The 26,417-nt window shown below is 40.8% G+C and overlaps 2 protein-coding genes across 8 annotated transcripts; both read right to left on the reverse strand.

Annotated features, from left to right (window-relative positions):
* Window positions 1-571: 571 nt before the first annotated feature.
* Window positions 572-5,028, reverse strand: nkrf (NFKB repressing factor). Its single transcript, XM_031302834.2, has 3 exons — window positions 4,569-5,028; window positions 4,078-4,202; window positions 572-3,565 (listed from the first exon to the last, which is right to left on the reverse strand). The coding sequence occupies exons 2-3, from the start codon at window positions 4,166-4,168 to the stop codon at window positions 1,275-1,277; spliced, it is 2,382 nt and encodes a 793-aa protein (XP_031158694.1). The 5' UTR covers window positions 4,169-4,202; window positions 4,569-5,028; the 3' UTR covers window positions 572-1,274.
* Window positions 5,029-5,843: 815 nt separating this feature from the next.
* sept6 (septin 6) lies at window positions 5,844-25,425 on the reverse strand. 7 transcript variants are annotated; one of them, XR_004105560.2, is made up of 12 exons: window positions 25,396-25,425; window positions 23,612-23,726; window positions 20,623-20,818; window positions 18,545-18,731; window positions 16,459-16,620; window positions 14,194-14,290; window positions 12,837-13,005; window positions 12,457-12,589; window positions 12,143-12,333; window positions 11,028-11,080; window positions 10,683-10,729; window positions 8,133-9,436 (listed from the first exon to the last, which is right to left on the reverse strand). XR_004105560.2 is itself a non-coding variant. In XM_031302848.1 (11 exons), exons 1-10 carry the CDS (start codon window positions 25,423-25,425, stop codon window positions 10,726-10,728), a joined length of 1,284 nt encoding a protein of 427 aa, XP_031158708.1. In that variant the 3' UTR covers window positions 5,844-7,054; window positions 10,683-10,725. The 7 variants fall into 7 exon arrangements, 6 of the variants coding, with proteins under 6 accessions (XP_031158708.1, XP_031158706.1, XP_031158703.1 ...); XM_031302848.1 differs by lacking the exons at window positions 8,133-9,436; window positions 11,028-11,080 and adding an exon at window positions 5,844-7,054; XM_031302847.2 differs by lacking the exon at window positions 11,028-11,080.
* Window positions 25,426-26,417: the final 992 nt, after the last annotated feature.

Raw genomic sequence — 26,417 nt, forward strand, 5'->3', positions numbered from 1 at the left:
CTCACTCCTTATGGTTTTGTTTCTTTTTGTCTTTTGAAAGCCTTTCAGAGGGATAGAACATTAACCTGGCATGGGCATCCATCCCTCTAACAAAGTTGTCAACAACAGATGCCTTTGGGGGTCATTTTTTCTCTCAACTGTTCTTGTAAAGCCATGCCTTTGACTTTAAAAACGATCTAGATATTGGTGAATATATATATATATATATATATATATATATATATATATATATATATATATATATATACATATATATATATATATATACACACACACATGTCCCTCTTCAACACAGAAACAAGACATTTAGTACCCTTTCTGGGCACTTTGTTTCATGCACAGAGTTTCATAATGCTGACATTTAAAGGCTGTGTGAGAACATTTCTATGCTATTTTACAATCTTACACATCAGCTGCCATAATAGGCTGATAACACTGTTTAAAACAGTTTTCAGATTATAAAACTTTGCACTGGTAACCCATGTAACAAACTGTACATTTTCTTGTAAATAAAATAAATATAGCACAATTGTCTTTGTACCTTTTTAACTCAGTACAAAAATATCCATCTGATTATCAGTTTTAATTTATTCATTCATGACAGCTGTGAACACAAGCAGACAAGTTAACTGTACTCACATAAACCAACACGTCAGACATTAAACAAAGATCACAGCTTACAGTTTCCATGTGAAAATTTCTGATTATGGATGCAGCTTGTATTTGTAGAATGGCCGGTGTTAAAAGAGCAAATGGCATTGCTGGTAGAGAGCTAAAAATGTATCACTACATTGAGACTGATGCACCTAGCTAGTTTGATGTTGATGCCTCTCATGACTCAACTGTCAACAGTGTTAAACAAGCAGTGAAAAGCTGCATATTTTGCCAGGTTCCTTAAATAGCCAGGGGGAAAAAAGTGACAAAAACCTCGTCATTTTTTAAATAAAAATACCTGGAACAACACCAAGACATGATTCCACAAATTACCAAACACAAACTTGTTGTGCAAAAGTGAAACAAATAAGACGTGGAATGGCAGGAGACCGAAAAAGACAAAATCACTTGTCCTAAATTATCCCCTGCTAAAGCTAAAGTACATTTCATGGCAAAGGAATGCAGAAACCACAGGTGATCCCTGAAGGATTCTCTTTTATTAATATATTGTAAGTTTGTCACACACAAGTATAAACAGAGCAGTTACACTTGAGTGTGATTTGTACTGAAGTCCAAGCGGATGTCCGATGATTTTTTTTAAATTTTGCCCTGCATGCAAATCAGTGAGAGGCCTGAGGTTTAACGAGTTCATATCGTCCCACCTGTCCCTCCTGTAAAAGCTGACCAATGAGCTGGTCTTTGTGTACTTTGCGACTGACAACAAGGAACCGTTGCCGCCCTTGTCCGTACGACTTGCTCCGTAGGCCGTATTTCTGAGATATCTGGTGGATCTGCTTGCGTTCATCGTTGGTGAGGTCAGTGGAGAAGCGAAGATCATCCTGACGGTCTGAACTGGCATAGTTACGAATGATGTCCTCAATATCACGTTTGCTGAGCTGGTTTCCAGCTTTGTCCATGTCCATACCCAACCCTTCCCTGGAGAACTGTTCCTTCACTCTGATTGGTTCTGCAATGCCTTCCCCATCTCGGCCCAGACCACCTCCTTTCCAGCCCATCTTACGGAGCAGCTGGTTTCCGATGTTGTCTTCCTTAATCTCCTGCCTTATGGCCTCCTCACCAGAGCGAGCCAGGATCTGGGATCGGGATATGGCGTCGCTGTTCCCCTCCTTTCTTAGGTTGGATTTGACCACAGCATGCGTCTGTCTCAAGGTGGCTAAGGCCTCATTTGCTGCAATGTGCTTCACTATTTTCTTGGGCCCAATTCCAGCTGCTACATACTGTCCTTCCAAGTAAACTTCACACCTCCAGCGATGATCAGGCAGAACTGTGAACTTGTAATCAGCAGTCACTTTATTAAACTGAGCTGTGTCATTAATAATACAGATTGCATTGTCAGAGTTTTCAAGGATGACCAACTCGCTCAGATGCTTCTTTTTGCCAACCTGTTGCCCAAAGCGTCCACCAGAATCTGGCAGATTATTTCCTCTGGAGTATTGTGACTGTTGTTGTTGTTGCTGTTGTTGTAGCTGTTGTTGTTGTTGTAGTAGTTGCTGCTGTTGTTGCTGCAGCAGCTGCTGCTGCTGCTGTCGTTGTGCCTGATTCATGCGAAGTTTTCTCACTGCGTCTTCAGCCGCTGCATGCTTTGAGCTCTTTTTGGTACCTGTTGCCTGTGCCACAAGCTCATCCTGCAGGAAAACACTGCACAGCCAAGCACTGTTGTTGGGGAGCAACTCAAACTTATAGTCTATCTTCATGCGATTAAAAGCCGCAGAATTGTTGAGTATGCAAATGGCGTCATGAGCGTTGTCCATAACTACAAACTCTGTCCAGTGCTTACGTTTATCAGGCTCGTATTGGCCCTTAGAGCTGGGTGTCGGTTTATCATCTGGGTTTCGGAGTGCAGGTAAAAAGCTTGGGGTTGGGCTATGCATCTGGCACACAACTATGTCATTGACTAACGAGTGTCTGTATTTGCGCTGCACCACACGAACCTCAACTGTTTTCAGGAAGAGTTTTACAGCCTGCTCAGAGGCCCGGTCTCTCGCTCCATTTTTACTACCAGAGTATCCGGTAGCAAGATACACACCCTGACATCTCAGTTCACAGGCGTAACCGTCTGTTGGTACTTTCCTGTTCTTCGGTAGGTCAGCCTGAGGAATGTCCTTCAGGTTGACATATATATACTCAGGATTAGTCTTGCAGGCTTGAATGCTACGGCTCAACATGAAATTATAGTTTGGCGATTCACTTCCAGTCATGAACACAGGGTCCCTAAAAGCAACAGCCAATGCAGACGCTACACAGGAAATCAGCCTTTGCTTCTCATCTAATATTGGCTGAGATATAGCAATAGGCTGCAAGGAGAAGCCCGACTGAGAAGTGGTGGGACTGGGACTGCTCCTGCCTGGGCTGTTGTAGACTCTGCTGAATGGCCTGCTTGATGACGGCCGGTCCTGATGACTGAACCCCAAACCCTGACGTCCCGAATCCCAGCCTCCTGATCTGCTCCCTCCCCCGTATCCATTGTATCTGTGGGGCTGAGTTCGAGAGGAGTGGGCTTCATACTTGGCTGAGTAGTCCTGCTGTGTTTTTGCCATAAAGTTTGAAGTGGACCCACGTCCTCCATACCCCAGCCCACTTGTACTACCTGAAAAAGTATCTCGGTCTCTATCTCTATGGGAACCCCAAGAGTCCGAACTGTGCGATGGCACTCTGTCAAAAGCAGGCCTCAGGGAGGAGGAGCCCTGCGCTCTGCTGGTGCCGCTGTAGGATGAGTGTTCAGAATCCCACTGTCTTGCACCGTACGACTCACTCCTCCTGCGCTCCTTTTCGTTCTCCTTCTCATCAGCACCAGTTCCTCCGCTGCTTCCACCACTGACAAAGTGTACAGGCTCGAATCGAGGCCTGGGACCAAATTTTGACACAGGCATTTTCCTTATGGGCTCATCTCCTGCAATAACATGACAATGGGTAAGCAGTTAGAAAACCAAAAAGGATGCCTGATTTACTTGAATTCATAACTTATCTCAGAAGGGCACAACAAGGTTAATGCAAAAGTCCCATGAAACTGGCTTGTAAGTGTGATTTCATTAATTTCTTCAAATAGGATGCTGTGCAGGACTTAATGGTTACGTTTCTGAAGTAGACGAAGACTGTCAAATGGGCAATGGTAGTAATTCGTAAAGAGCACTTGCCTCCTCAACCATCCCTACTTACAGAGGAGGCAGAGATACATGATTATGTGTTGGGCTATACAGTTTGGATTGCCCCAAAATTACCAAATCAGCCTTTTTGCTCAATTAATGAACTTTTCATGTCTAAGTAGCTATAACAGTATATGAAACATATTTGGGCATATTTGGATAGAACAATTTAACAGTGAAACACAAACAGTAGCTAACAACATGGGAATGGAAACTTTTGAACACAAACACAGACTACACAACCCAGATTAACACTCACTGCCATCAGAAGTAGTCGGTCTCTTTTTTGCTTCAGAACTTGGACTTGGGTCAAAGGAGGGCATTTCGCCAGTGTCAGTCCCTTCTGCCATCACCAGCCCCGTCCAAATCAAATCCAGGCCATACCTGTTATTGAGGCCAAAGATGTGAGTTGGACATAACATGAATAGATGAAATATACAAACACTGAACATACTGAGCTAATACTCCATGCTGCCTATAGGGGCTCAAACATTCCCTGGAAAACAAACACCACCTGCCAGCAGCATGCAGTGACTGAACACAAAAACAATGTGCCTGGACAATATATTGCACAACTATAAATGTAGTATATGATGTTAACGGAAACAAACGGGTGCATTTCGTACCAACACACGGCCCTGACAAAGTGACGCAGTAGGCCGACAGGGTGCATTTCTCACAAGCGAACATGTTTAAAAAAAATGTATCAACATTTAAATGTACGACTAGTTAGCCGTGTCATATTCCTACCTTAAGGTGCAGCCTTTGGTCCGATTTATATCTCTGTCCTTCAGCCAAATAAGTGACAGTGCATTTATTTGTATGATCAGCCAGATATTATTTTCGTGCTAGCCTCTTTTAGCTAGCTAGCTAGCTAACTAACTAACATTGGCAACCCGGTGATGACTGCTAGCTAGCATTAGCCAGCTAGCTGATGCTAGCTTCTAGCTAACCCAGCTCCACTTTAGTAGCAACAACCTGCTTATATAGTTTTATGTCAGATTCAGCTCGCATTTAAAGGAAACGGACATGTAGGCTTGTATCCTTTAAGTGTAATATCCGAGACAGGTGGTTTAAAATGCTGCCCAAAAACCTCATGGAGCTACCCATTCAACTAACTAGCAGGAAGCATCCATTTTCTGGTCCAGCTCAAGTCAAGAAAATCATGGCGTCTGTCACCGACCCACAATCCTTTGCCGCCGAACAGTTCAAGCCTATGGTTCAAGCACATTGGGCTGCTGCTGTCACTTCACGTCATTAATGTGAACATGTGGTTCACAAACTGAAGTGAACAGCAGAAATATGCATAATGTTATTCAGTTGAGATACAGTATGTTAGTCACTGCAGAGTTTCACTAAAACAGACTAGTCACACAAGAGCAGTACACAGAGTATTAAGAAGTATTGTCCAACACTTCATTATCTATTCACAGTGATGCTGTATTAAAATAGTGTGAAGCCCATTTAGTCACTTTACCTACCTTAGTTTGCATCATGGTAACGTATCTATTATTGCTAGTAGTTAATTATTGCACATTCATTTTTAAATACTTTTAATATGTACTAATTGTATTTAGGTACAGTACTTGAGTAGGCTACTTTATTACATTCCACCATCCGCTATCTAAACTGTGACATTATAATTTTTTGTCCTGTGTTTTATCCCCATCATGTTTAATAATAAGCCAAGGAATATTATATTGGGTGTGTTTTTATTGCACTGCACTTGTACGATGAACCCGAGGCTTAGAATTATTTATAAGATAAACTTCATGTGGAAATGTTAGTCAGGTTTCTCTCTTGTATGCCCCTCATGTTATATCTTTTTTGCTATATGTGAATGCTGTAAATTAATTAAGCTAACTACTCTGTGCTGCGATTTTGTCCAGGTCTCTCTCTCAGTTTTCATACTCATAGGCTATTTTAAGTGATTATGATCATATCAGCAGTTTTACTGCCCACAAAAACTAAAGTGTCATTGTCCCCATAAACCTACAACACTGTAAATGAAAGACAAAAGCTTAATATGTTTGGATCATATTTTTTTTATTGAAAATGTACATCAATGGAATCAAACTAAAGTAAAATATTTAATTATTTGTAGTGTGGGAGAGTTTTTGACTACAAGAGGTGATGACTGATACTAGAAAAATGTATGCCATTTTCTGACACCAAAATGTTACTTTACACTCAGAGCCACGTCAAAAGGTCATAGGTAATAAACAACAAGTCTCCACTTCAATACACAAAATATATCCTTATAAATTATACAAATGCACGAGTATCCTGTTTAATACTCCTATCTGGGATTCAGTTCAACTCCATCTTATACTACTATTTGGCAAAATAGGAAGCTAAAATCATAGGACAGAGCAAATATACATTAATAATATGCACCATTTGAAGAAAACAGCAATGAATTCGAAATAGACTGCAAAATTGAATTATTAGGGATAAAAACAAGCAGGTCAAAGGTCAAAGATAACAGCGGTAATTAAATAAAAAGATGCATGCAAAAATATAGAATAGGCTGGTGAATATTAAAGCACAATGTGTAATAAAAGTCCATTACATGCGACCTCGATGGTATTCAACAGTTAGATGTAAACATGGGCACCATCAAATGAAGTGCTAAGTCGAAATATTGCTTTGGCTTTTGAATGAGTATGACTTTAATGTAATTCTTATGTAGGAATCAGGAGATTTTCATTTCAAACTGAACTAGATTTAAGAAAACATGACTACTCATTATATTCATAACACATTACACAGTGCATTAAGGGCTTCATGAGTTTGTTTTTAATCAGCAAGCCTTTCAGTAGCGTTGTATCTTAATGTGCACTTTGTATTAAGAATCCTATTGAAAATATGAGTGCATAGTGCAGGTCATTGCAATTTTGTTTCCAGTGAAGATCAAATAATAATAATTTCCTCTATTAGTTCTGTAAATGTGTGTGAACCCCAGCTGATGACTTCTATTAACTACAAGTCTCTTTATATACATTAAGACATAATAAACTGTGCCCGGTTCCCAACCTGCATGGGTGTAGAGCTTCACTAGGTGGTCAGAAATACCATGCGAGTCCACATAAGGCCATATTCAACAAAAGGAGATGCAATGGGGGAGAATAAAAAAGGGTGGATACAGCGAGAAAAAACAGGAAGAGGTAAAGGGTGCTAAGTTCTTGCTGAAGCTGCAATCCCCTCTTCAGGTGGTCAAGACAGATTAAAAGAAGCTAAAGAGACAAAGAGAGAAAGCCAGCGGTTAGAGAGGTGGCAAAGCAGAAACACTTCCAAAAAAACACGAGTCAAGCTTGAGATTTAGGAGTGCATCTGATATCAGGTAGAAAATAGATAAAAGGTTTGATTATCATAAATACAAAGTTAGGTGGTAAAATCCCTGGGATCATAGTTGTTCAAACAACACATTAAGCATAAAATCACAAGATTATATTGTGCCCACTGATGATGCTGCATGCTTTTTAAACTGTGACTTGATTGAAACCATAACCACATTGGTTGTCATCTTGTCTGTGGTTAATTTATGTGAGAAATATGTTTTAGTAACTATCCAAGTGTAATCCAAATGACAATAAATGAACAAGTGCGCATATAATCTCCATCAAGTGAAAAAGGTGTTAGTCACAGCAAAAAACAAAAACAAAACAGTGCACATATAAACATAAGCAGAGACAAACCAAAAAGCTAGAATTAGAATGCAGAGGGTGAGGTTAGAGCTTCAGTGAAACACAGATACACATGAATCAATATTATAGCAGAGCAGGTAATGATTAAGAAACCCTGAAGGATGGGGTCCACAAAGCCTCCGGTCACATTTGAGGTACTCAGTACCCACAAAAGCTGGTCCCTTAGCAAAGCTTGAGGGCTGAGGACCTACTCAGTGCAGAGCCAGGGATTACTGCAAAGGAAAGTGAAACCACACAGACCAGTGAGCTGAGGATTAGGAGGAGGGAATGGCTCTTTCTCTTGATGTATTTTGACCATGGTATCATCTGGAAAGTGTTTGTTATGCAGCAATGTCTTGAATACTAAACAATTTTCTCTTTCATTAGAAAATACAAGCAACCTTGTGGTGAAAAAAAGAAGGAATAACCGATCAGGTCATCAAAGTAACACTTATTGGCATCAACATTCATTGACTGTCATTAATGGGTCCAATTAATCAATCAACTGAGATGCTTCATCATGAAAATCAAGCATACCCAATTACTCCATGTGGAGTTAAAACTTTCATCTAGTCTCCTAATTTACAGCAATATTTGTCATACACAATGATTATGGCCACAGTTGTAATATTTGGTGAAAAATTGGCCTTTATTTTCTTTTGAGAGAATATTTATTTTATGTGTAACACTGATACAAACACTGGTCCCTGCAGGACATCATGATGACTTTCAAATGTGCCTTGATAGTAAATAAAATAAAAAGAAAGTTACAATTGCACTGACAACATTAATATGTACTTAAAAAACATCACATTTGTGTATAAAAAAAGTGCAAATGTGAAAGCTAATACAAGTATGCACATTATGCATGACAATGAATGAGGTATGGGAGAAGTGGCAAAGAGATTAGGCTAACAACTACTCATGCATCTGGCTAAAGTGAAACAGCATCAGCAAAGGGACACAAACACCAAAAACAAGTCTCAAATTCAATTCTTATTGTAAGTCTATATGGTTGAGGTAATAATCAGTGAATATCATGAAATCAAATCCCCTTGTTGATATTATTTATGGTCTGTAGCGGTCATTGAATGTTTTTACATTCTGTAATTATAGTCTACATTGTTAGTGGCGGGGTCTGCCATTCCCAATGTTGATTCATTTTGCCCTTACACTCACTCAGCAGGAAAAGATCCATGCATGCATGTAATCCAGCATTACTGTAATTTTATCATATTGATATCAGTTTCACTGTTTACTGTTCACTCTCTTACAGATGGATCAGAGCTGTATTAAGTTACAGCTACTTTCCCACTGCTGCGGCTTCACTTTAAAAGTGTTCAACGGGCGAAACACAGGGTGGCCTTTATTGTGAAGCTGTCACAGGAAACGCGATGTATTCATCACTGCCCTTTAATCTGAAGATAGATCATTAACTTAATCCATCCTCACATTAGTCCTCAACTATCTGAATTCTTTCTTCTCTGTAATCTACTGCAGATCTTTGAACACATACATACTCAGGTGCCAGCATCTGATGCATGTTTCACTTTACCCTCAACACATTTCTGCCCATCACAACAGTAGTCATGTATGTTAATATTTAAAAAAAGCTCACTCCATCATGCAATTAATCACTTAATATAAAACAAACATCGAATGCATTAATTTGTAAATTCGTATAAAAAGGCAAGCCGAATAATTGCTTGTACAAACCATATAATATATAAGCATCATTCAGCAAAAAAAAAAAAGTGATGTCAAACTGACAGCAATGCCCAGCATCTTCCAGAGAGCAGGGGGGCTTGTGGAGGGTTGAATTATGGGGGTTGGGTGAGGGTGGGGAAGGGGTACTGTAAAAGGATGATGGGGTGGAAACTCATTCACAGCAGGATGGCCACAAGGAAGCACTTTTTCTACAGGAATCCTAAGCTGGAAATGAGAGAGAAGGGCTGTTATTGCTTTCTTTTGAGTTAAAACATCATCACGACACACACTGTTACACATGGGTGACATCACATCAACATTAGTGACCAGATAGCCTTTAGAGGAGATCGTGCTTTCAAGGCAACTCAAAAGGTTTGAGTGTACAGAGGTTAGGGTGAAAGTACAGTAATCTATTTCTTGGGTCTATTTTAAATCTTTTGGGGATGTTTGGTGTGCCCTTGAGCTTTAAACAATGTGTCTAATAGTCTTCCTCATCAAACAGCAGCTTGTTTTCATCTATTTCAACAGTCCTGAGCTGCTTGAGGAGTTTACAGATTGCGAGACAGATGTCTTCGTTCACTTCTACCCTCCCCAGTGGTTGAGTCTCCACAACATCTCTCTCTGTGGATTTGGCTTTTGTATCCACTCAAGTAGGGAAGGGAGGCAGAGGGGGTCGTCATATGGCTATGAGATCAACAAAACATGTCATCTCTACAAACAGAGATGGGCCCTGAGGCTGTTCTGCTGCTCTGGTGTGACCAGTTAGTCTCAGTTCAGCTTTGAATGGCTCTTTGTGTGATTGCAGGGCCGGGTAGGGACAGACTTCGGAGAGCCACAAAAAAGACTGTTGTGGATTTAGGGAGGCAGATGGGGCAGTATATCAAATGGGTGTGTGAGGAGCTAATAAACTGGTTGATTTAGAAGCTGGCGCAAGGACGGTAAACACTGCGAGCTCAAGGATACGACTGACACAGATGTTATCAATGATATACTGTAGGCCTGCAACACTCAAATATGTGAATTGCTGTGCCCATTTATCACATCGTAAGACATTTAAATGACTTTAAGGAGCAAATTAAATGCATTAGAATTTAAATACTAGTTTTAACGGCTTTCAAAGGTTCATTTGATTAAGGATAAATTATAATGTGGAGATGCAGAAAGGTGTGCACAGCCTGTTCTCCATTTAGGCCAGGTGCAGGATGTCAGAGTCAATGAAGGAAAAAGATGGAGAGTATCGGCAGAATGGATTCAATCTCCAAACACTCAGTGGTGTAGAAACATTGCCAGTTTTAGGACCTTTAATCCAGTGTCCAGTTTCTCCCAATTGTTTTCTTAAACTCCGATTTGGGTAACGATTTATTTCTGACTTCTGAATTTTACAGTAATAGTAATTCTTTATTCATGTACATGTCATTTGTTAAAAGTTTGATACCTCATTTATATTTTTAGATTGTCGGTGGTGTCTTACCAGAAAAGATGCCCCATGCAGCATGCAGAAAGTGTGGGAGGAGTTAACTGGAAAACATTAAGGATGCAACATAGGTGACACATGCACTCACAGGACAGATTCACATCTACACAACAAGCAGTAATCAATTACTGTGTCGTCCAGGAACTGAAGAAAACACTGACAGATAACCCTTGTTTACACTTAGACCTCTCTAGTCGGTTTTAATTGGTGATCTACAGACAAAGCTAAAGTTGCACAGCAGCCCCTTTTTGGAGGAAAAACTTTCCAGACAGAGCTTATAAAGAGAAGAAGTGGCTGTGAAGAAAAAAGATTAAAAAGGGAAGAAAATAAAGCAACAAAAACCTTCTCAGTGCAAATGTCTTCTTCCTTTTCTAACAGGCACGGCATCACATCAGCTTCAACAGAAAACCAGGAGTTGATTACCAACATGAAGGGACTAACAACAATGTCAACAGCACACTTTAACCGTCATGAACACATATGGCTTCAAAGAACTGCCTCTAAGCACAAAACATGTGGGAAACAGTCTCATACGCTCATGATTTGATGAAACTATGGATATAAACTGTTGGAAAGAACAACACAATTAATGTCAGATATACCAGGAAAAACAAATATGGAAATTTGAGTTCTACTGTAGAGTCCTTAAAACCAGAGGAATGGCCACTGTGAGGAAAACTGTCAAATAGTTTCCACTGAAACAACTGTGAACTGTGATCTTTAAAAAAGTATTTCATTTATCAGCTTCCTTTCAAGTTAATGGAACTGTCCAATGGTTGTTAACAGAGTTGCAATAAAGTTATTTACAAATGTGTTCAGAGTATTTAAGTTCATCATGATGATTTCTGACAGTTGGCAACTTTTCAACTATTTACATGAGGACAGCGAGTCATCGTCACCAGTCACTCCCCCTCTCTGCTTCTCTTAATTTTCCACATTGGTGATAAATGATGAATTCTGGTCAGCATGGAATTTAGTGCTCTCTGTTATTATATGGAGGGTAAACTGGAGCATTCATCTGTCTCTCAGAAATAAAGAGCAGAGGCTTAGCCAGAGCCTTTAACTAATATACGCATTAAATTACACAAATATCAGGCAGATAATCAACTAGTGTTGACAGAGAAACCACTAAGAGCTTGATGATATTAGTGGGACAGAGGAAAATGTAAGTCTGTCTGCAGCACACATGTGCACAAAGAGAAATGAATGCTCAAAGAGTTTGCATTTTTATCAGGATACAGCTATATATGTTGCTTGCAAGCAGCAGAGTCTAATGCACAACATTTGGCAAATGATTAACATCCTGAAATGTCATTGTAATAATAAGTGGCCTTGTTGTTCCCAGCTTCACAGTATCCAGACTTTTTAAATCCGTATACAGCTGGAGGTGGTCTCCTGCACCTGCAGATGTAAGGATAGATGTAAGGAAGGCACAGGAGGAAGAGAACAATACTTACTTTTTCCTCTCTTTGTCCCTCTTGAGTGTGGTGGAGCCCCCTGCCTGCTGGGCTTGGTTCTGCAAAAGCTCTGCAGCAGTCTTTTTCTGTTTGAACATGTTGAGCTCGTCGTCCAGGGACTTCTTCTTGTCCTCCAGTTTCTTTTTCTCGTCCTGGTGGAGCTTCTTCAGACGGTCAAACTTCTCGTGCAGCTATGTGGTGGTGACATAAGAAACGATGCTTTGTGTCATTTTAGACGAGAGCAGAAGCTTCCTTAAACAAGCATTGCACATCATATTTCTATATGGTGCAGGATCCGAGTTTAATGACTGTACCTCTTTCTCTGCTTCTTTGAGCTCGGCCTCCTTCTCTTTGACTCTTTGGACAAACATTTGCCTCATTTCTTCTTCTTTCTTCTGCAGCTCACCCATGAACTCATTCCTCTTAGCTTCATATGTTTCCTGAAGACTGGCACAGGAAAATTTAAATAAAAATGATCAAAAACATTACACTGAGCTATGCACTGTACAACACACCAGATGCAGACACAAACTGGTGTCTAGCAAAAGAATAAAAAGGTTTCAATGGTAAATGGGATGCAGAAAAATGCTAAATGAAATAGAGAACAGCATAGAAAAAAAAAAAAACAATGTAGGAGGAGAGCAAAATGATATAATAAAATCACAAATCCAGCAGTATGAGAGCAGTCTCCTACCTGAAGGGCTTGCTGTCAGGGTCTGTGTCTTTAAAGCCCATCTCCTCCAGTTTGCAGCGGCGATAGAGCTCATAATGACGCGTGTGAGTCTGCTCTCGCAGGTCCTCCATGTTCACTCTGATCAGCATTTCTCGCAGCTTGACGAAGTCACAGTGATTCTCATTTTCAACTGTGCGAGACACACATAGTGACACATGAATGTTTTACTCAACACATCAGATGGCACCATATTCATGATGGATTATGTCATTTGCAATAAGTGTACAGTGGCAGAAACAAATAACACTAGCATCAATTAACGTTTACATTTATTTACAGAAAATAATCTAATGTATTATAACTTGAGAGAGTATTTCACAGACCCAGTCACAACAGAATAGTGTATTTCACAGACCCAGTCAGAACAGAAAAGTGTTCATGTCCTGTGGCCTATCTATGGATTTTGTTACTCGACTGAGCACCACACCCCCACAGACATCATGTGAGTGCACATGCACGCACACTCACTGTGGTAAACAGAGCCAATGTCAGATAAAGCCTCCGCACAGAAATATTATACAGTGCAGCTAGTAAGCATTAGGACAGTAATATGTTTTTCATTGTTTTGGCTGTAATCCAGCACATTGTATTTCAAACAAAACAATGACTGTGAGGTTAAAGTGCTGACTTTCAGCTTTGGGGATGTTTGAAGGTGTTTATGTCCATATTGGGTAAACAGTGTAGACATTGTAGCCCTATTTACCCTCAGGGGGGGTATGTAAAAAGAGCTACAATTTCTACATAGATCATTGGATGTGAATGTTGACACCCTAAAATCAATGCTAAAATTCAAATTAACCTCATAGGCAATAATACATTTTAAAACAGCTGCAACAGCTATTTGATTAGCCTATCGGCATAATATTAATCGGCAATTGTTTTGATAATCAAAGCTATAATTCATCAAGAAAAAAAATGCCAACCATTCTGTGATTGTTGCTTCTCCCAGGTCTCACACACACACACACACACACACACACACACACACTAAAAGCAGATCAGTGTAATCTATCTATAATACATTACACCCACTCTGTTATGGATTGATCAAGTCAATAACAAATCAAATTAAACATAGTCAGTGACATGACATTCCTAAATCTGTGAGAGCTAAGAGCTGCTGCAGCTCTTATATATAGTGTCATAGCAGAGAGGGTGCTGAAGCTAAATGAGGTTATATAACACAGGTTATCAACATTGATATGTTTGCAGCAGCTGTTGGAGCTGAGGAGGAATATGGGGGGAGGGAGTAGCTGCAGCAGCTCTGATGAGAGGGAGCATGCTCTCATTTCCTGTGCAGGATGTGACCTAGGCTTACCCTGCACCGTCCCCCAGGGGTACTGCCGGGCCTTCACCATCTTGTTCCCAATCTTCACTTCCTCTGTGCTCCCCACCACGGCAAATGGCAAATGGCTCTGTGGAGCAGAGGGGAAAGCAAAGTTGGTATACTGGCATAAAAAACCAGCCACTGGCGACTTGACCAGCTGAGTCGCAGGCAACGCCATAAGCTGGCTTTAGTCGAGTTGAGATGGGCCAGTTCAGACCGCTGCAACTTTTCCCTGCAACGTTCTAAAACGGTTTTGTCTCGTCGCAAATCTTTGGTCTGAACTGTGCTTAAGGATACATTCCTAAGCAGCTTAACATCACTTAGAGAGAAACATGTTATATTCATTACCTAACCTGACCATTAAGAGCATTTTGACACCAAGAAACAGCTCTGACAGGTGGATGTATGACTGGTTATCAGAACAGTGGTGGAAAACATCAAATCCACCATGTTTTAGAAACTGGCTGCATGAACTGGTTTCAGTGATCCACCTGGAGAAACTGCAGATTCAAGTACTCAAAAACATCAGCATAAATGGGAAGAATCCTTGGGTCCCTTTTTGCAATATCTGGACCCAATTTGATTCTACTTTTATTAATGCTTGTTCTTATGTTCTTAGTCTATGCCGGCCTTTGTTTGTTTTTTTATGCATACTACTGGACATTTTGGGGTTTTGGTTTCTTTGGCTTGGGGTTAAGATGAATTGGGCATACTTGTACCTCTCCCCCCTTGTATGTGTGCATGCGTGTGCGTGTGTGCGTTTGTTTCGTTTGTGATGATTTCTATATATTTTTTGTCATATGTTGTCAAAAAAACTTCAATAAAAACAATCTTTAAAAAAAAAAAGAACAGAGTGGTGGTCAGACAGCGGTCTAACACAATCAGTTAGGGAGAGTTAAAGCATTGCCACAGATCAGACCTCATAAACAGCTAGTGAGTCTTGGCTCATCTGTCAGTGAACACAGGCCCTTTCCCACACTGCAGGCTTCCTGCAGAGTGAGCTGGCTAACTGTACTGCTCTGAACACACTCCTCTCTACATGGGGCGGCTTCCTGACAGCCTGATCAGACACGGTCTGTTCTACATCACATGTCGTTTATGTTGGTAACGCATAACAGAATTTATGTTAAAACTTACCAGCAAGAAAAATGTAGTACTGTGCTGTACTTCCTTAGGATTAGAAGGACGATTCAGTGTGACCAACATGATCTTCCACATCATCTAATAACCCTTTCACACCCTGGGTCGCTAACAACCGGGGCGGGACAAATTATGTGATTGGTTAGAAATGAGAGTGGGGCAGTCGTCACAGGTCGCTGCACACTTTGAAAAAACAATTACATCGATTTTGTCTCACTGTGCTTTACGTTGGGTTTTCACAGGCAGCTTCAACAACAGCAGAGCGGTTCAATTCCTTCCCTATGCAGTCCGCTGGCAGCGGGTGCCCGGATGTTCACTCTCCAAAGTTGACTCTGCGAGTCATCCTTTCGAGAGCGTTAGTGGAGTTTTACAGGCAAAGCCCAGCAAATAGGTTCAATTTAATTATCTCGGCACTGCCGCTCTTACAGACACACGCCTCCAGCCTGCAGTTCAGTGCGGCTGCTGGGTAGAGCTAATCTCTCTCCTTTTGTTCTCTGTCTTTTTTTTTTAAAAGGAGTTGTGAGGCCAACAACAAAACCCAACTTTACTATTAATGACATCAAACAAAGAGAAATGTTCTTCCCTCTTTTTAAAATGGTCGGAAATCGATACTAGGGTAACCTACTTCCTTGTCCAGCTGCTGCAATAAATATGCAGAGGAGGAGAAATCAGTCTGCACAAATCATCTGATAAGTGTTTGATGGTTATTTATTTGTGCTTTAGAATGTAATCACTGCGAAACAATCATAAGATATGCTTTATTTCTCTCTCCCTACTGTACAATGACAGATTCAAGTAGCTACAAAACATGAGTTCTTGTGGTATACAGCTGGACTGGAGTATGTGATGTAAGCTGTTCACTGAATATGACGTGTAAAGCCCCGCCCATTTCAAGCACTTAAGGTAATTGTTATGCATTGCTCCCGGGTTGTGACCCAAGTCATTTCTGAACTGTCATGACCAGGGATATACCCATGTTGACTGGAATGAATTTCTAAAAGAAGGGTTGAACCCTGATCAGACAACCCTGGTCATTGGTGTGAAAGGGGTATGATAAGAACTAAGTAACTGTGTAAAAGCATGTGATGTAGATAGAAAGTTGGTTGTGAGCCTTACGTTCATGGTGGAGTTGATCTCTGCCACAGACTCGTCGTCAGTGGGGAACTGATAGATCTGCACTCCGTTGCTGACCAGCTCACTGGTGATTTTGATTTTGAACTTGGCCAGCTCGCTCTTGGAGATGGCGTCCGACTTGGCAACAATTGGAATAATATTGACCTGCAGTTAAAAATTGTGGAGAGATTTAATGTAGGCTGACACAATGACAAGGTGAAGACAATGCTTTCGGATATTTAGCTAAATACCAGCGGTCTGTCAGAGGCAACTTAAGGCCCTGACACACCAACTCGACTATCGGCCGTCGGACAGTCTGGCGAGGTCGGTGACTCGAGTCTGTTCGGTGTGTTCCGTGCCGTCGTCCGTTGGAGGGGCCGTCGGCCTTCATTTGGGCCGATTTGACATGTTGAATCGGAAGGCGGGCAGTCGGACTCAATGGCCAATCTGATTGGTGCAGCGCTAACCCGGAAATGACGAGCGGGATGAGCCTGACTAACGCCTCTCAAAATCTGACAAAACTCTTTTAAACTGACCTTTGTCGATCTGAAATGAAGACAGATTCAGCAACTGCATGGCCTATTTCTTGCTTAAAATGTTTTCAGAAACTATCTTCGTAAAATATGAGATCGTATTCCGAATGAAGCCGCCATTATGCCCGGTTGTAAAATCCGGGAGCAGCCAGACCCACATGACGCGTTGGTCCAATCAGCTGCCGGTTTTCATTTTTTGGGCGACAATACAGATTAGCGCCGCCTGCTGTTATGGAGACGTATTACGTCTCGCGCACGCACAGAACGTAAGTTCAAGTCGGCGTCGCTTCGGTGTGTTCAGATGCACTTTTTGGACCTCGTGGAGCCAACTGCCTTTTCTGCCAACGGTCGGCCGTCGGGTTGGTGTGTCAGGGGCTTTAGCGCAACACTAGAGAATTTTTCTCGCTTCGGTGGCCCTACAGGTTGTCTCTTTGGAACTACAGCTCGCGCTACCCGATCTGGCAAACTTGTATAATGTAATGTAATGGACAATTCTGCTTCCAATCTGTAGGGGGACCGAAGCGGGAAAAGTTCTCTAGTGTTGCTTTAACTCACCACCATTTATGTAGTCTGAATTTGGAAAAGAGTTGATGTATTTTTAAAAAGGACCAAAGATTAAACACATTGCAAATCAAATAATTCTGGTATTTTAGAAATAGTAGCTCCAACTGAACAACATTCAGGTTTAGTAACTGAATAAAAGACACAGTTAACCATTTCTTTTATGGCCCTTACAATCACTGGGTCATTCTTATTTATGCACTTAAAACTGGCTGTGATGAAAAATGAGACTTTTCCCTCCCACACAACTATTGTCTACGAGCCCTGTCACCTACACAATCCCAATCCCCCACCCAGGTGAATGTGTAAACAGAGGAGGCTCTGCTCTGGATCACGCTGTTGTGAGCACTTAGTTGCCAGAGGGCACAGCTGCTTTGGCAAACACTGAGCCGACTCTTTGTACAAAAGCCAGGAGGTCCATGCAAATAAGCTACTGTGGAAAGGCCCTCACAAAAAAAACGAGGCTGCAGTCACTGAGCCGACTGCATTACACAGCTGACCTACACCGACGCAGTAACAAGACCAGAGCCAATTTGCATGCAGGCAGATGGCCTAGAAAAGGTTTATGACCCATGACTAGAGTAGATAAATCAAATGCTGCAAACAACAATGCATTGCCAAAGAATTTACCTACATTATATCTGTAACGTGCTACAGTAAGTCTATCTATGTCCCTAATAGTTACTTTAATAATAATAATAATAGTTATTTTTTTAACATTATTCGGCTGTAGTGCAACGGTCCAATTCCCTTAATGTTAAAAAATAAGAATACAGACAGCATGGCTATTCAATTTGTGAATCTTGCACAATTGCAAATAAACTGTATGATGATTTTATATTAAAGGAGCCATTATTAAAACCTAACTGGAATTAAAGGAAAGTGGGTCTAAATTGGGGGAATAAATTATCCCCCAGCTTCAACAAACAACAAAAACTAATTCTACTAAGAATGGCTTCTGGCTGATGATAATAGTGTGATTAAGTGAAGTTCACCTTGCTGTCAAGTTTCTTCATGGTAACCAAGTCCAGGGATTTGAGTGAGTGTCCTGTTGGAGCGATGAAATAGAGGCATGCGTGGATGCGGGTGTCGTGGTAGCTGTGTAGCGTGCGCTTGATTTTCAGCTCCTCTTGTAGATATGCTTCAAACTGGGCATCAATGAACTCCACGATAGACTTGTAGCTGTCAGAAAATGGAGAAACAGGGAAGTAATTTGAGCATATCCTTTTTCTTTGAATACAATGCTTTATCAGCACCTGTCCTGTCCGACTACTAAACAATACATTATGTTTCACGCCTACAGTATATGAAAAGGTGAACACTACTTGGAAATAGACACACTGACCCCTTTCAAATGCTCCTTCACATGTGGCCTCATTTGGAGTATTTTGTGGGGCCCTATACCCTCGTAATCCATTGTGCACCTTGTAATTGTTTAATGAAGCATTTAGAGGACCCTCATCAACTCCTACAGTTGGGAAATATTATGTGGCCACTGTTTTTACGAGGTATTTGGGTTCAGTTGGTCATCAGTCACCAGTGAAAAATATAATTTAAACTAAACCACTGAAGAAAGCCACTGCAAAGTGTAAACTTTAGCAGGCAGTCATACATTTCTTGTTCTTAATAGCAGCCCATATATGTTGTTACTTGTTACAAGTAATATTTACTATTAAAATGCTATACTGTTTGCCAATTATCCAAGTAAGAGAGTCAATTGATTTTCATTTTCAATCAGACTAATTGGATAATTATTTAAACGTTACTTGCAAAACAGAAAAAGATACAAACTACAGAAAAGGGACAAAAATATGTTTGAGGTGATACATTGAGGACAACAGGAAGCTTTACCCTTCCAGCTGACACGACCAGACACAAACACAGAGGAACACACAGCTTGTACCGGAGGATACTCTGCCAGTGGCAGTTCCCATGACTCAAGTAAAATTATGTCCATGTTATTTCCTCTACGATTGGCAATTTGATACTGAACAAAGCATAAAACTCGGAAACAACCGCAGTCCTCCCATTTATAGAGAGCTTACAGAGTTGGAGCTCACATGACATCTTGGCCTAAACTGACCTCAGGAGCAGAGTTGGCAGTTAAGTTGTGGATGGCAAGCTTCATATTTTATGTTTGATGAAATACAGTGGTCTACAGTGGCTAAAACTTGTTTAACACCAGAAAAAGGAAGAAAGCATCTACATCTGATTTCTGTTTGTAAAAGTCGATACTGTGAAACTGTCTGAGACTCGGTTCCACATCTTACGGGTACGGTTTCATTCAGGATCAGGACTGAATCAAAACCTGAGCTCCCAAAAGGCTCAGTGTTCTCACAGTCATTGAATGTCAGGAACACTGTGTACACCAGGGGTGGCGAACCTGTGGCTCTTGAGCCGTATGCGGCTCTTTGCCTGCTCCTGTGAGGCTCTTACTGTGTGGCTGGGGGCTGTGTCATTGGTTGATTGTTGTTTTTAACTTTTCTGAAACGTACAGTATTTCAGATAAGTAAAAAAAAAAACACATTTGAATGCATCTGCCAATACATTTGCCAATTATTTTAAAATGGAAAATAATGCAGCAGAGTTTTGAGGACAGATTCTGCAACCTGAGGAAAAACAGCGGCCACAGATCACCTTCCTCGTTAACCCTTTCACTGCTGAATCCGACTGTTTGAAAGCCCCTTTAGTGACAGATGAGTGAGAGAGTTGCTTCGAGTGGCCACAACCGAGTTCAAGCAAGACCTGAAAAGGACTGTGGATAACAAAGACTGTCAGGTTTCCCACTGAGTCAATCTAAGTGAGAAAAAAAACTATGAAACCTGCTATGTCATTAGATCTGGAAGACACTGTTGCTGTTGTAGTGTGGACATGCATGTGTTGTGTGGCTTTTTGCTATGGTGCGTTTTTTTTTGTGGCTCTTTATACCTAACTGGTTGGCCACCCCTGGTGTACACGATCAAAGTGTGGATTTCTACTATTGCTCACAAAGATTGAGCCTGTCAGTAAAACAAGAACTTTGTAAAAGAAACCAGTTTTTCTCTTAGTCCTGACAGTTGCCAGACTGCTTTACCTGTCTTCTTTATTAATCTGGTCCCCGAAGCCCACGGTGTTGACGACGGTGAGTTTAAGGCGCACGTTACTCTCCTGGAGCTCATAGGTGTTGGACTTGAGCGTGACTCCCGGCTGGTTGTGCTGGGTGGGCTCGCCCTCGAACTTGGTGTTGAACAACGTGTCCATGAGGGTGGACTTCCCCAGACCTGTCTCGCCTAGACAACACAGAGAAAATTCATCATGTTACTGGGATCCTACAAACCTTGATCTTGGTTTCCTTCACTATAAGGCAAGGCAGCTTTATTTGTATAGCACATTTCAGCAACAGGACAATTCAAATTGCTTTACATAAAACCAATTAAAAAATTAAAAACAGTGCAGTATAAGAAATTAAACATTTAAGAGCAGTTAAAAACAGTTAAAAATATAAAAGCAGATAAAATACGAGATTTTAGGCTGCTAGTATGGGACAATGTATAAGCCGTTGCTCTATACACGTAATCCACCCGCAATCCTTGCCGTTCCCAGAACGGGCCGGTCCCACCAGTCTTACTTTTTAATTCTCTTTATATGCTTACATAGTCATACAGTTTCAACAATGTAACTTCAGTATAAGAAATGAACAATTATTTAAAGAAAGGCAGCATCAAAAAGACAGATCTTCAGCCTTGATTTAAAAGAACTGAGAGTTGCGACGGACCTGCAGTTTTCTGGGACTGTGTTCCAGATATTGTGGAGCATAAAAACTGAACGCTGCTTCTCCCTATTTAGTTCTGACTAACACTATAAACTATCCTCTTTACCTTGACTTACATGGAAATGTCTATCATTTCACCCTGGATATTTAAACCAGCAGAACATTGATTATACTGACCCTTTCTATTTGGTCAGCTTCTGATAAACCTATTGATCAAGCTCATCAGATACTTGTATTGACCACCTATTTAATGGAAGCCTAAAATAGTGTCTAATGAAGTGAGCGTAGATTAAATGTGACATTTTGAAGATGCTCCAAACTAACTATATCATTTTCAAATGCTTAGTCACAAAAACAGCAGAAGTTGCTGCTTATTTGCTGATGTATTTTGACATCCATTCACTGTTAGAGGCTGTGATGACTAAGATACAGAGCTCCCTCTGTAAGAAATTCTATTTTTATTCATCACAGCCTGACCTACAGTCGAAGCACGTTAGCCCATTTTTAGGATATCTCTGTATGTTACACGTCTCATCTTTTCCTCAGAATCCAAAGTAAGTCTCTCATGCTGAAGGCAATTTGGCATCTTGTTTGCAGAAACGGAGGGACAAACTGGAAAGGGTTGCATTCAAACCTCCTGAAATCATAAATAGTCATCTTTTCGCCCAATGGAAACAATCAACTCCACACTTTTGATTCCCTCTTTGGAATTGTAGACCACAACCAAATTAAAAACAACACAAAGATTACATGACTTTGCCTCAAGTAATGTTTGTACGTTGAAATGCTGCACTTGTGAGTCACAGCATTTACAGTTTGCAACAAAGACTGTTGTTTGTCTTCTGCATCATGTTTGCTTCCATATTCTTATAGATGCTTAGATGCTAATGTTACAATGTTATTGGCCTTTTCCCCTTTTCACTCCTACACAAATATAAAAGGGACTCAGTGTATCCATTAAATAGTTTTTAGCTGGGAGGCGAGTAAAAACCATGCCACTAAAAATGACCACTATGCATTCCCTTTCTTCAAAATCTTTGAAATATAGACACACGTTGTAGTAGACCTCTAACATATCACAAAAATAGATAACATACAAGGTATTAGAAAAATAGAAATTGTCAACATTCGCTACTGGTCTGTAATTGGTAGTAAAATATTAGAAACTGGAGCATCGCCATCAGAAACGTTTTCTATAAAATATCTGTCAAGAATTCAAAGCTTAAAGTATGGGTCGTGTCTTCCTCTCTGTATATAGTACTAAAATTAGAAGATGTACTGGGAAAAACAAACCAAAGGCATAGAAAGAAAACATTGCCAAACAATTTGTTACTCATTTTCATTGCTGCTTGGTGATTATTTGGGATTTATTTGCCCCTGAGGCAACATGATTCCATACAGCAAAAATGGTTTGACTGTGTGTGGCAGGCAGTAATGCAACATTGCCAAAAACCGAAACATCTTAAGTTCTAGCCAGCACTCATTGATACAAATGTAAAAATATTAGAGACACCTCTCAGCGTTAACACAAACGATAAAACAGCACCACAAACTATAGCCTTTAAAATGACCATTAAGTTGAATCAGCACCTCTCTAAAACAGCTTCAACGCAAAGTGAACTTCCACCTCCATAAAGCTTGAGTTTTTTTGCGCAATTGTTATATTAGATTTCATAAAGTTTAGCTGGGTGCACCTTATAAACTGGCAACTGATTGAAAGTGAGTGAATAATCCTAGCACGTAATGAAGCTGAAGTGACTTGTTTTGTCAATATACAATCGGATATACAGGCAAACATTTCTTTCTTTTTTTAAAAGATTATTTTTTGGGGCATTTTAGGCCTTTAATTCCACAGGGCAGATGAAGACATGAAAGGGGAGAGAGGGGGAATGACATGCAGCAAAGGGCTGCAGGTCGGAGTTGAACCCGCGTCCGCTGCGTCGAGGAGTAAACCTCTATATATGTGCGCCTGCTCTACCGACTGAGATAACCCGGCCACACAGGCAAACATTTCTAACTGTTCTTACATATCCTGCAAAAGGCTGGTATTCTGTACGTTTTTAACAGTCATACTGATAATCATACTAAAATGAATTACTGTAACTACCTGCAGATATTTCTGGATTATGTGAACCCAGAGCATCTAACTAATCATGGTAGCCAATGCTGATTGGCCCAAAGGAATCTAAGCGGGTCATATACTGAGCAATATGCATTGCATCTTGTGGAAAAGCCTGACTTTCATTAAAGCAAATAAATCATTTTAGCCTGAGGGGAGAGGGGGAAGCATTTTCATGCATGACATACTCACCAACACAGAGGATGTTGAAGCAGAATCCGTGGTTGACGGACTTGTTGACCAGCTGGTCAGGCATGCTGTCGAAGCCGACATGGCCTGCCAGAGGGACAGCACGAGCACCTTCACCCTAAAAACACAAGAAATAATCATAAAATATCAGTTAAATAACTATCAATCACTGACCACCGTATGCATTGATTTGCCTTATTAAGGCACTCTGCTCTCACACCTGTAAACATGCAGAGGCTTCTCTCTAACACTCTGCAATTACTACATCTCAATGATTGTGGTCATTAGGTGAATAATCATTAATTTCCAAATCACAGTACACTTGAATTAACAAACTTTCCACCATCTTTGATCATGTCTTTGAGACTGACTTCAGAGCATGCTTCAGAGGTGCACTGTTGCTCACTTCCTGTTTCCTGAGCTGTTACTTTCTTCCCGCAGACGAGACAGTTACAAACCACAGTGTACATATATGGAAAGGTATTGCTGTTCATGTCAAGATAATTGTAAAAACAACAAAGAGCCTTGACAAGAAATATAATGTTGTAAATCTGATAGTTTTGAAATGACAATAATGACAAAATTCATTCAGAGTTCATTTAAAATAGCCAGCACTGTGTTTCTGTGGTGTCACTTTGCCGTTTGCACTTCCCTACACTCTACTTTTACATTGTTTGTACACAGTCTATCTCTGGACCAGAGTGACACAAAACACCAATGTGTAAAAGCACTGGTGTTACATGTGTGTGTGGGTGCATGTGGCTGCTTGTGAGTATCTCCATCTCTGCAAATCTCGTTTCTCGTTTATTATGAGGTGCAGCAAAGAATTTAGATTATATGGCGAAGCAAGAGCTCTCAACCAGCTAAACCTCAGCCAACCAGCCATTATGTGGCTTAACATAACACAGTGCTGCTTTCCAATGTGGCTATGAGAGGAAAACATTCCGTTTGAGGGTCAATTTAAAATAACTGGTCAAGCTGACGGTACTGGACAGTTGTGGATTATTTGGATAGTTGAAATTGGGTTTAAACAGCTGAGGGAGTATTTGGAAAACTGGGGGTAATGTGACTGGACAAACAACCTTTCCTCTTCAGCTGCAAGTGCAACATTCCTGAAACCATTCCTGCTTTTCAAGACACTCACAGCCAAGTTACACACAGCGGGTTTTCATTCATTGAGCCGCAAAGGGATATCAAACTGCAAAACCTTGCTATTCTGAGCACTCTTTCTGGGTGTAGTGGCTTCCTTTACCACCCTATACAAAAACCAGACAAACTTTACACAAGCTTGTCAAATTCCAGGGCCTAAATGTCTTATCCGGCTAGAATCGGTTGTGTCCATATTTTCTATGAACATTAGACAACGCCCGACTGAAAGTTAACGGGATTTACATGAAACAACATAACGGAAATGAGCACCGTAGCTGTGCTGAAATGGGGGCGTTCAGAATGAATGGCCTACCGATGGCTCTATTATCGGTTTATCGTGAGCTAATACACAGTCTACTACACTGTATTTAAAATATTTCATACCACAAAGCCGCATTTCGTTTGAAAGGTAGTTTTAGCTAGCATTATCAGCACAGGAAATCTGCAGGCGTTAGCTTACGAACATGAAAATACTGAAATTAAGATGTTTACAGAAAGCTATGACGGAGCAGCCCTGGGCCTGACTTACTTACGTAACGCTAAAATGATATATTTGACATTAATGAGGATAGCAAATACATTTCAAGAGGTATGAGTCGATAGTGACAATGGCATCCTGAGTAAAGTCGGCTACTCACCGCTTGCCTTGCTATCTCGGTTGACGCCATGGTAGCTGTTAGCTGGAGGACGAAACCTCTGCTGCTCTCTCTGGTTTGCAAAGGAAGCTGCACCGTGGAAGTTACGCCGGAAGATGGCCTAGTGGGAATGTACCACTGTTTAACAGCCTATTTTTCCGATTGTACGATACTGTGATAACTGGGCGTTGTTTAGATAAAGTGGCAATCCTTAAGATGTCAGTCCTTATTTAGTAAAAACTATGAAACTGTGCTGATCGTTTAGCAGTCTGCAGCATTAAATCTCATTCTCCCTCATTCTCCCTGGAGTCTTGTTGTTAAAACATGAGCTAAATTGTGTGTGTGCGTGCGTGCGCGCGCGCGCACGTGCTTGTGTGTGTGTGTGTGTGTGTGTGTGTGTGTGTGTGTGTGTGTGTGTGTGTGTGTGTGTATACATTGGAGAAAAACTATAATTCATTTTTTTCCTGGAAATGTCACACCAGACCAATGACTCATTGCGCCAGACACCAAGCTGGTAATACTGTAAATTTTTCAATATTTTAATCAGTGGGCAATAGACCCATTGTAGGCCTACCTTCTTCAGTGATAGATGAATAGATGACTTTAACAGACATTTATTTAAATGAAAATCTTCGAATTCATTGTCAACGCAATATGCACTCCGGCTCGTGTTTTGAAGGGGGGAAAAAACTTCAAAATAATTATGATTCGAAATGAGCGCTACCCACTGAGCTCCCCCACAGGATGCCTTCATGGTGTCGTCCAGTGCGAATGGAAGTGAACCACAGTCAATGAACGTTGCATAGACAGCAATGGCAATTAAACCACTGAACGCAACAAAGATGTTTTAATATGACTTCAAAATATTAGGTGCAGCCAATATAAACCATAGATACAATTAACTTATAGATCTATGATCATATAGACTGTATAAGAGCCAGCCACAAAAACACAAATGATGTGTTTCAACAGATGAGGAAGTAAGATTGATTATACAGAAACAGTTGCATCTATTCGTTCGTCGT

This window comes from Sander lucioperca, chromosome 1 (assembly GCF_008315115.2).
Source record: "Sander lucioperca isolate FBNREF2018 chromosome 1, SLUC_FBN_1.2, whole genome shotgun sequence".
In the NCBI taxonomy this organism is placed as follows: Eukaryota; Metazoa; Chordata; class Actinopteri; order Perciformes; family Percidae; genus Sander; species Sander lucioperca.